Here is a 9,996-nt window from a genome sequence, read left to right as displayed (position 1 = left end):
TCCAAACGAACACCCCTAGCTGTGCCGTTAAGCCAATTTCAAACATACAATTCCAATTTTAATTCAATTTCATACACTCATACCACAATGAGCATAAACAAATAATGCCTATATAACTTCATTTTCATTTTCATGCTAAAACACAGTTTCATTCCTCAAAATGCATATATATATATATATATATATATATATATATATATATATATATATATATATATATATATATATATATATATATATAGGGCTAGGTTAAAGTGTTTTTCATATTTATTCTATACTAGAATGCATCAATAGGAATTTAGTAAAATTATATTATTATTTAATTAAATAATGATAGATATTAAATGGCTTCCATAATTGTATGTATATTAAATGATATTCGTAATTATAATTTTCTATTTATGGAAATTAATTAAATTCGTCATTAATGTCAGCAATAACATTCTTTTATAATGAATTCGTATCTAGGTTTTTATGTCAGCAATAATATTATTTCATGACTCACTCACTTAAAAACAATAAAGTTGTATGGAATATGAAGAATGAGGGTGTATTCTCGTAGAATATACTCTCATTCTCCTAGAATATACTATTATTATTTTATATATGAATTAATTCTGAAAGAATATTATTATTGACATTAATGACGAATTAAATTAGTTTCAATAAAAAGTAATTATAAATATGGATATCATTTAATATACATTTAATGTTTAGTCAATTCTTATTGGTGCATTCTAGCACACAATAGATGTGAGAAACATTTGAACCTACCTCTATCTCTCTCTCTCTCTCTCTCTCTCTCTCTATATATATATATATATATATATATATATATATATATATATATATATATATATATATATATATAAGCAATCAACCAAAAAAATCTAAGAAAGTAGATATATCATGGTGTATCCAAGGAAAAAGAAAAAAAAAAGGAACTATATTCATGCAACTACTTTAAGCAGGAAAAAAAATTAAAAAACCAACCTTAAAATCGATGGTGAAGATAGGTATATCACCGGAAATCATTTTCTATGGCGGTGGTCACCGTTCTTGCCAGCCGACGGTAGTGTTTTAGGGCTGCAAAACCAGAATCAAATCCCCCAAAGAAGTAAAAACTCAAGTTATTACTAATTAAGAAGAAATCAAGGACCAAGACCCTTACCTTTTAGCTCGCCGATGAAGTGGAATGTCGGAAACTGCCTGCGATCGCCGACTGCAAAATGAAGACTGAAAGCGTGTCTTGTTATAGGGAAACCCTATAGAGACGACATGTCGTCTCTATAGGTAAACGAAAACGACATCGTTCCACTTCACGTCATTAAAAAATGGGAAAATGACGTATAAGCCCTATAATGTTTCTAGGGTTGACCCATTTAGCCAGTTAACTTATTTTGTGGCTTATTAAGGGATCGAATTAGTCTTTGTCTGGTCGATTAAGTCCTTTTTTCAATTTTGAAGGGGTTAGCCGGTCATTTTAAGTCCACCTCCTTCCACTAACACCACATCGGATGCTGACTGTGACTTTCGTCTAATGCCATGTCATTAATTAGTCACCTCCTTCGTAATGTCGGTATATGCTTTATAAAAGAGCCCTTTTACATCTACTGTTCAACACTTCATCGGTAAACCCTTTTTTGTGAGCTGCTTCTGAATCCTCAAGCATGAAACCCGTATTCTTACAAGTAGATGTCCACTTCCAAGGAATGTTTGCCAGAAACCCCATACGCTACACCGGTGGAATTACTCGGAGGTTTTCGGACATTGATTTCACAGGAATGGACAAGGATGGGTGTGTTGCCTTCATCGAAAGGTTCTCTGGGGAAAAGTGTGAGAAGCTCTATTACTGCCAACCTGATATTGATTTTCCAAAAGGTTTGACTCTAATTTGCAATGACCCCGATTATTACGACTTCATTGAAATTACATATAAATGTGGTGTTATACTCCCTATGTATGTAGACCATTTTGGGGATAGTAACATACAGGAATGGTTGGATGAACACAAAGACGAGTTTGTTGGTAACATTGAGGAAGAAGTACTTGATGGTGCAGAACTGGTTAAGGAAGTTGCACCAGGGTATCGGGATGTGGGTGATAGTGACACGAATGATGAGGTAGAGAATGGAGATGATGATGACGACGAGGATGATGATGTCGATGGTGATGAGGATGACCATCAAAAGCCTCATTTTTTTTATAAAGGGTAATGAGATTCAGGAAGAGATGGGTGAGAAAGTAGGTGCAAGTGACTTTTTTGAAGAAGACATGGGTGACAATGAAGATGTTTATCCCGAATTGCCAAATATTTTCAATGATAAGCTCAATTGGAAGGAGCAGGAACCTGTTTTAGGTATGAGGTTTGAGAGTCCTAAGCAATTGAAACACGTGCTTTGTAACTATGCTGTCGCGAATGGTTATCAATTATGTTTTGTTAAGAATGATACTAGACGATTACTTCTCAAATGCTGTGGTGGCAAATGTACTTTTAGGCTTTGGGGTTCTTGGATGAGTGAAGATAAGTCTTTCCAGATAAAATCTCTTATCAGTGAGCATAATTGTGCAAAGAATTTCAAATTCGGATCAATTGTGACTTACAAATGGATAGGGACCCACTTTAAGCACCAATTTTACAACAATCAAAAGATGAGCGTCCGAATGCTTAGAGAGGAGGTAAAAACAGATTTTGGGATTAACGTGAGTATGAGTCAGTGTAGGAGAGCCAAGAAGTATGCATTGAGTCTAGTTGAAGGGACAATAGCTGAGAATTATGCAAGATTATGGTCATATGGCGAGGAGATTAGAAGATCAAATCCTGGATCCACAGTTAAAATTTGTGTTGATTCAATGCCTGATGGTAAGAATTATTTCAGCAAAATATACATATGTTTTGCTTCAGTAAAAGAGGGATGGAGGGGAGGATGTAGGAGGATCATTAACCTGGATGGTTGTTTTCTGAAAACTTTTTGTCAAGGGGAGTTGGTTTATGCTATGGCTAGAGATGCTAACAATGGAATATTCCCAATTGCTTGGGCAGTTGTTTCTGTGGAAAACAAAGAGAATTGGAAATGATTCTTAGAAAGTCTTTCAGAAGATTTGCAATGTTGGAATGATGGTAACGGTTTGGTTCTAATTTTGGATCAACACAAGGTATGGTTCAAAACTATTGCATGTTTTAAATTTAGTTATTGCTATTCGAATTTCAAACATTAATGTGACTTATGTTGGGTTTGATTGAGGCAGTAAAGGAAGTATTTTCAGCAGCTGAACATAGGCAGTGTGCTAGACATATCTATGCGAATTTTAGAAAGACATTTAGTGGATCCAAGTTTGAAGATCTATTTTGGAAAGCGAGCAAGGCAACAACTGAAGCACAATTTAATGTAGTTATGAAAGAGATTGGAAAATTAAATCCGCAAGTAGTTGTGCATCTTATGGCTAGAGATCCAAAGACTTGGTCTTTGGCTTTTTTCAGAGTTCATAATTCTTGTGAGTCAGTAGAGAATGGTTTTTCAGAGAGTTTTAATAGCGTGATTTTGGATGCCCGGAAGAAACCAATAATAAGCATGTTAGAGGACATTCGTATATATGTGATGCAAAGGATGGTGACTATGAAACTAACCGGACAAGGATGGAATGCTTATTCTGTTTGTCCAAATATCAGAATACGGTTGAATATGCTCCAAACTGAGCGAAGGTTTGTACATTTATCCAATTACATTACTACTTTACTCTTCACATCTCATGATATTTGCGGTTTTCATCTATCTATGTAGGCATTGGCATGTCATTTCTTGTGGGGGGATGAAGTTTGAGGCAAGGAAGATGGACAAGGCGTTTACTGTGGATGTTGAAAAAAAGGAATGCAGCTGCAGGCTATGGCAACTTAATGGATATGGCTGCGTACACTCAGTTGCCACCTTAGCCTACTTAAATTTGAAACCTGACGGTCCATATGTAGATTCAATGTACTTGGCTGCATTATACCATAATACTTACAAACAGCCAATCCATGGGATGAATGGACAAAATATGTGGCCTTCTACTGACTTGATACCCCCTTTGCCTCCATTGAAAGGCGTATGCCAAGAAGGCCAACCATAAAGAGAAGAAGAGATGCTTCTGAACGGATGGGAAAACATACCGTCAGCAAGGCAGGGAAGAAAGTTTCTTGCAGCATATGCAAGGAGAAAGGACACAACAAGGCTACTTGTAGTAAAGGTGTAGGAACATCCAAACAAAATGGAACAAAGAAACAAAAAATGATACCTACGCAGGAGTCTGTAAACATTACCACATGAGTAGGGGAGGATGAGGTAATCGTAGATGCTACTGATGCTTTGGATAGGCCTAGAGATGAAGAGCGAATGGTGGGAGTCAATGGACGGGATGAAGGGGTGAATGTCAATGCTCGAGTTAAGCATGTTAAACCACCTAAAATGCGAAAGAAGTCAGAACGAATCATTAAACTGAAGCTTGCAAAAAATATGGGAGGTGAAGGTAGCAGTGTTGCAACGACCATGGAATTGGATTAAGTAGTTGTTTGTTATTTGTAGTGAATGTGTGTTGCAGTAAACAAATGATCTTTGTATGTTCTTTTATGGTGTAATAGGAATTTTAAGGGGTATTATGGGCATTTTAGCCAAAACAAAGTAAACTGACCATTTATGATGTGGGGGTATTTGAGTTATTACTATTTAAATTGACCATTTTGGTTGTGGGGGCATTTTAGTCATTATAAATTAAATTTAACATTTTGGATGTGAGGGCATTTTAGTCATTAGAAATTAAAATCATTTTTGGATGTGGGGGTAATTAAGTCATTACAAAGTAAATTGGCCATTTTGGATGCAGGGGTAATTAAGTCATTACAAAGTAAATTGACCATTTTTCATGCAGGGGTAATTAAGTCATTGTAAAAAACAGGGGACTTGTGACTTAATCCATTCAACATGAAAAGGCTATCTTTAGAAAACTTTATTCCCTTTTTTTTCCAAAAAAGGTTTGCAGACAAGCAGATATGGTTCAATCGTGTGCAAAGGTTTTTTTTTGTCCCTTTTCCCAAACTGCACCATTTGTGGTCCCTGTCTATGCGCATAAAGAATGTAAATTCATTTTGCTTTGTCTTGTGGTGCCGTCCCAGTCGATGAAACATATATAATACCCAAATGTTTCTTTCTTTCATGCACACATACAGATATAGGTGAAAGACAATTTTTTTAATAATAACATATTAAAACACAATTCACCCATGGGTTTGTTTACATCGCTTTCTGCTATTCAATAACCCATTACAGAGATCATCGACAAAAAACTTCATCAAAAAACAATGACAATCAGCAGCCCAACAACACCACCACCAAATCTACAGACCAACATCACAAACTAATACCAGCAACCCACACAAAATCTACTACTAATATTGACAGTAAACAACATAGGCAACACACCAAAACACAAACCTAGGAGTGAAATGCTTCAACCTACACAACATTTTTTTACTTAAACACCAAATACGTTACCACAGATGCACAAACAACACCAAAAATCCCAACACAAGACATCAGCTTCTTATGTTTGTTGTCCTTGAAGACCATCTTCACATATGCTCCTTGCAGAGAAACGAAATGATTTTTAAGATCAGCAACCATATGTGAGATATCCATCTGACCAGCGCGAACGTCATCGACCTCAAGGTTCATGGCATCTAAGTGTCGATTAACTGCAAGACGGAGCTCACGCAACTGGTCTTGGAAGTCCTCCCGTATAAGAGACAGTTCCGTCTGGGTTTGCAGTAGACTGATGGCTATGTCTTCGTTGGTTACACCATTCAAATGATTCTCATCCATGTGACGAGCGTAATTTGGAGACCAGCTGTGTTCTGCACGTCCGCTCGAAGCCATTTTGGAGTAAACTTAGAGACGAGATTGGGGTAATGAAGTTTGCAGATGTGCCCTTTTAGGTCAAGGAAGTCTTCATTTTATATGGAGGCGCTAGAACTGTCGATCCTTGCTCCTTACGATTCGCCTTCAATACGACGTCGTTGCGGTTTTTGGACGATTTAATTTCTTGCCATGTCATCGCTTACGTGTTAGGCTAGGTTTATGTGGCAACATTAACCAGCTACAATAGGTAAAAGGGACTATATTGTTAGGTAACAAATAATTCGATCCCTTATTAAGCAACAAAATAAAATAAGTGGCTAAATGGGTCAACCCTAGAAACATTATAGGGCCTATACGTCATTTTCCCTTAAAAAAGTAAATAAAATAAAAAAAGATTTTTTACGCGGATCGGCCCCACCTTTTCCAGACGACATGTCGTCGGCATAGCGTGACCAAAACGACATAGTATTCCACATTAAACGCCTCGTCCATCTTCCTTGCCTCAAACTTCATCCCCCCACAAGAAATGACATGCCAATGCCTACATATATAGATGAAAACCGCAAATATCATGAGATGTGAAGAGTAAAGTACTAATGTAATTGGATAAATGTACAAACCTTTGCTCAGTTTGGAGCATATTCAACCGTATTATGATATTTGGACAAACAGAATAAGCATTCCATCCTTGTCCGGTTAGTTTCATAGTCACCATCCTTTGCATCACATATATACGAATGTCCTCTAACATGCTTATTATTGGTTTCTTCCGGGCATCCAAAATCACACTATTAAAACTCTCTGAAAAACCATTCTCTACTGACTCACAAGAATTATGAACTCTGAAAAAAGCCAAAGACCAAGTCTTTGGATCTCTAGCCATAAGATGCACAACTGCTTGCGGATTTAATTTTCCAATCTCTTTCATAACTACATTAAATTGTGCTTCAGTTGTTGCCTTGCTCGCTTTCCAAAATAGATTTTCAAACTTGGATCCACTAAATGTCTTTCTAAAATTCGCATAGACATGTCTAGCACACTGCCTATGTTCAGCTGCTGGAAATACTTCCTTTACTGCCTCAATCAAACCCTACATAAGTCACATTAATGTTTGAAATTCAAATAGCAATAACTAAATTTAAAACATGCAATAGTTTTGAACCATACCTTGTGTTGATCCGAAATTAGAACCAAACTGTTACCATCATTCCAACATTGCAAATCTTTTGAAAGACTTTCTAAGAACCATTTCCAATTCTCTTTGTTTTCCACAGAAACAACTGCCCAAGCAATTGGGAATATTCCATTGTTAGCATCTCTACCCACAGCACAAAGCAACTCCCCTTGACAAAAAGTTTTCAGAAAACAACCATCCAGGTTAATGATCCTCCTACATCCTCCCCTCCATCCCTCGTTTACTGAAGCAAAACATATGTATATTTTGTTGAAATAATTCTTACCATCAGGCATTGAATCAACACAAATTTTAACTGTGGATCCAGGATTTGATCTTCTAATCTCCTCACCATATGACCATAATCTTGCATAATTCTCAGCTATTGTCCCTTCAACTAGACTCAATGCATACTTCTTGGCTCTCCTACACTGACTCATACTCACGTGAATCCCAAAATCTTTTTTTACCTCCTCTCTAAGCATTCGGATGCTCATCTTTTGATTGTTATAAAATTGGTGCTTAAAGTGGGTCCCTATCCATTTGTAAGTCACAATTGATCCGAATTTGAAATTCTTTGCACAATTATGCTCACTGATAAGAGATTTTATCTGGAAAGACTTATCTTCACTCATCCAAGAACCCCAAAGCCTAAAAGAACATTTGCCATCACAACATTTGACAAGTAATCGTCTAGTATCATTCTTAACAAAACATAATTGATAACCATTCGCGACAACATAGTTACAAAGCATGTGTTTCAATTGCTTAGGACTCTCAAACCTCATACCTAAAATAGGTTCCTGCTCCTTCCAATTGAGCTTATCATTGAAAATGTTTGGCAATTCGGGATAAACATCTTCATTGTCACCCATGTCTTCTTCGAAAAACTCACCTGCACCTGCTTTCTCACCCATCTCTACCTGAATCTCATTACCCTTTATAAAAAAAATGAGGCTTTGGATGGTCATCCTCATCGCCATCGACATCCTCATCCTCGTCGTCATCCTCATCGCCATTCTCTACCTCATCGTTCGTGTCACTGTCACCCACATCCCAATACCCTGGTGCAACTTCTTTAACCAGTCCTGCACCATCAAGTACTTCTTCCTCAATGTTACCAACAAACTCGTCTTTGTGTTCATCCAACTATTCCTGTATGTTACTATCCCCAAAATGGTCTACATACATAGGGCGTATAACACCACATTCATATGCAATTTCAATGAAGCCATAATAATCGGGGTCATTGCAAATTAGAGTCAAACCTTTTGGAAAATCAATATCAGGTTGACAGTAATAGAGTTTCTTGCACTTTTCCTCAGTGAACCTTTCGATGAAGGCAACACACCCATCCTTGTCCATTCCTGCGAAATCGAAGTCCGAAAACCTCTGAGTAATTCCACCGGTGTAGCGTATGGGGTTTCTGGCGAACATTCCTTGGAAGTGGACATCTACTTGTAAGAATATGGGTTTCATGCTTGAGGATTCAGAAGCAGCTCACAAAAAAGGGTTTACCGATGAAGTGTTGAACAGTGGATGTAAAAGGGCTCTTTTATAAAGCATATACCGACATTACGAAGGAGGCAACTAATTAATGACATGGCATTAGACGAAAGTCACAGTCAGCATCTGATGTGGTGTTAGTAGAAGGAGGTGGACTTAAAATGACCGGCTAACCCCTTCAAAATTGAAATAAGGACTTTATCGACCCGACAAAGACTAATTCGATCCCTTATTAAGCCACAAAATAAGTTAACTGGCTAAATGGGTCAACCCTAGAAACATTATAGGGCCTATACGTCATTTTCCCATAAAAAAATGCGATCAAACATGAAGAAAAAGTAATAAACTAATAAATGTACCAAAAACTATACATATCAACACACCCATAAGATAAATAAGGGTTTCCTTCCACTGGCCAAGCCACTCTGCATTTCCACGACTCGAATGAAGTACCATTACCAAGATCAACTTTGAGTGTAACTTTCTCAGCATAATAACAACAATTTTGTACGATGTCTAGTCCTGATAAAGTCCACAGTAGTGACATCGAAACATAAGAGTTGTTCCCTGTAAACCTTCCTTTAGCGTATGAATTCTCATCTACGAAGAAAGCAGACCCACAACCTCCATCTCCTCCCTGCCTTTCCAAACCAGTGATATCGATCCTATAGGAGTTAAGATAATCAGGAATGGCTGTTTGGCAACAACCGACGCCAAGGAACTTTTCTCTTTCACTAACAGTGTAATTCCCACAAGTGGTCGAACAACGAGAGACAGCAATCCCATCGTCCAAGATGAAAGCGTTACCACACCCCACCGCAACGAATTTGTTATGTACTCTGGAAAACATAAATGGAGTCCTACCAAGGTCGAGGTTTGAGATTTGAGTGCTGTTATGGATTGGATTCTGGCAATCAGAGATCATTGAGACATTAACAGTTACAGTTTGGTTTGAAACGTTTATGTCCAATACCTCCAGGTTGTTTAGAGCAGATAGATATGGCGTGGAGGAAGTGCAATCAATAGTGTACCATTCACTGAGAGAACAATTAGCTCCGATTCCAAAAGGGTAGGGAATCCTCACGTCACCGCACATATATTGGCATCCAGACTTAGCGTATGTCTGAGCTAATGTTGATGTTGATGTGAGTGTAAGGAAGATGAGTAACAGGTAAGCTTGATCAACTAACCTCATTTTTGTTAAGAGCAACGACTTTTCCTATAAAACATAAGAAGGTTTCTTGTATATAATGATGCGTATGAGCATTCAAGGAACCTACTACGAAATACACTAGATGCTTATAAGTCAAAGACACCACATGAAAAATCAAAACATGCCGTATGCTTGCACAATTGACCGACCATTAATTGGAATTATTTCTACCATTAGTGAAATATCTAATAATCATTTTGGTCACATGATTT

The 9,996-nt window shown here is 37.3% G+C and overlaps 4 protein-coding genes across 4 annotated transcripts; 2 read left to right on the top strand and 2 right to left on the bottom strand.

Annotated features, from left to right (window-relative positions):
* Positions 1-2,232: 2,232 nt before the first annotated feature.
* LOC128132415 (uncharacterized) lies at positions 2,233-3,078 on the top strand. The gene has a single exon (XM_052768972.1). It carries the CDS (start codon positions 2,233-2,235, stop codon positions 3,076-3,078), a length of 846 nt encoding a protein of 281 aa, XP_052624932.1.
* Positions 3,079-3,227: 149 nt separating this feature from the next.
* LOC111911059 (uncharacterized) lies at positions 3,228-4,541 on the top strand. Its single transcript, XM_052768971.1, has 4 exons — positions 3,228-3,703; positions 3,783-3,974; positions 4,085-4,227; positions 4,312-4,541. The coding sequence occupies exons 1-4, from the start codon at positions 3,228-3,230 to the stop codon at positions 4,539-4,541; spliced, it is 1,041 nt and encodes a 346-aa protein (XP_052624931.1).
* A 1,749-nt stretch (positions 4,542-6,290) lies between these two features.
* Positions 6,291-7,982, bottom strand: LOC111911058 (uncharacterized). Its single transcript, XM_023906839.2, has 4 exons — positions 7,352-7,982; positions 7,059-7,234; positions 6,512-6,981; positions 6,291-6,432 (listed from the first exon to the last, which is right to left on the bottom strand). Exons 1-4 carry the CDS (start codon positions 7,980-7,982, stop codon positions 6,291-6,293), a joined length of 1,419 nt encoding a protein of 472 aa, XP_023762607.2.
* Positions 7,983-8,917: 935 nt separating this feature from the next.
* Positions 8,918-9,766, bottom strand: LOC111911055 (wall-associated receptor kinase-like 8). The gene has a single exon (XM_023906836.1). The coding sequence runs from the start codon at positions 9,764-9,766 to the stop codon at positions 8,918-8,920; it is 849 nt and encodes a 282-aa protein (XP_023762604.1).
* Between the last annotated feature and the right edge of the window lie 230 nt (positions 9,767-9,996).

The sequence above is a fragment of the Lactuca sativa genome, chromosome 2 (genome assembly GCF_002870075.4).
Source record: "Lactuca sativa cultivar Salinas chromosome 2, Lsat_Salinas_v11, whole genome shotgun sequence".
NCBI classification, from domain to species: Eukaryota; Viridiplantae; Streptophyta; class Magnoliopsida; order Asterales; family Asteraceae; genus Lactuca; species Lactuca sativa.
This window is presented reverse-complemented; position numbering and strand designations above follow the sequence as displayed.

What these genes read in the sequence shown, in the direction of transcription:
- LOC111911059 (XM_052768971.1), top strand. Translation starts at nt 3,228, where the DNA reads ATGTTGGGTTTGATTGAGGCAGTAAAGGAAGTATTTTCAGCAGCTGAA. An exon ending in ATGCTCCAAACTGAGCGAAG is followed by an intron (nt 3,704 to 3,782) that starts GTTTGTACATTT and finishes CTATCTATGTAG; the next exon opens with GCATTGGCATGTCATTTCTT. An exon ending in GGTCCATATGTAGATTCAAT is followed by an intron (nt 3,975 to 4,084) that starts GTACTTGGCTGC and finishes CTCCATTGAAAG; the next exon opens with GCGTATGCCAAGAAGGCCAA.
- LOC111911058 (XM_023906839.2), bottom strand. Translation starts at nt 7,982, where the DNA reads ATGGGTGAGAAAGCAGGTGCAGGTGAGTTTTTCGAAGAAGACATGGGT. An exon ending in TAATTTCGGATCAACACAAG is followed by an intron (nt 6,982 to 7,058) that starts GTATGGTTCAAA and finishes TGACTTATGTAG; the next exon opens with GGTTTGATTGAGGCAGTAAA. An exon ending in ATGCTCCAAACTGAGCAAAG is followed by an intron (nt 6,433 to 6,511) that starts GTTTGTACATTT and finishes CTATATATGTAG; the next exon opens with GCATTGGCATGTCATTTCTT.
- LOC128132415 (XM_052768972.1), top strand. Translation starts at nt 2,233, where the DNA reads ATGGGTGAGAAAGTAGGTGCAAGTGACTTTTTTGAAGAAGACATGGGT.
- LOC111911055 (XM_023906836.1), bottom strand. Translation starts at nt 9,766, where the DNA reads ATGAGGTTAGTTGATCAAGCTTACCTGTTACTCATCTTCCTTACACTC.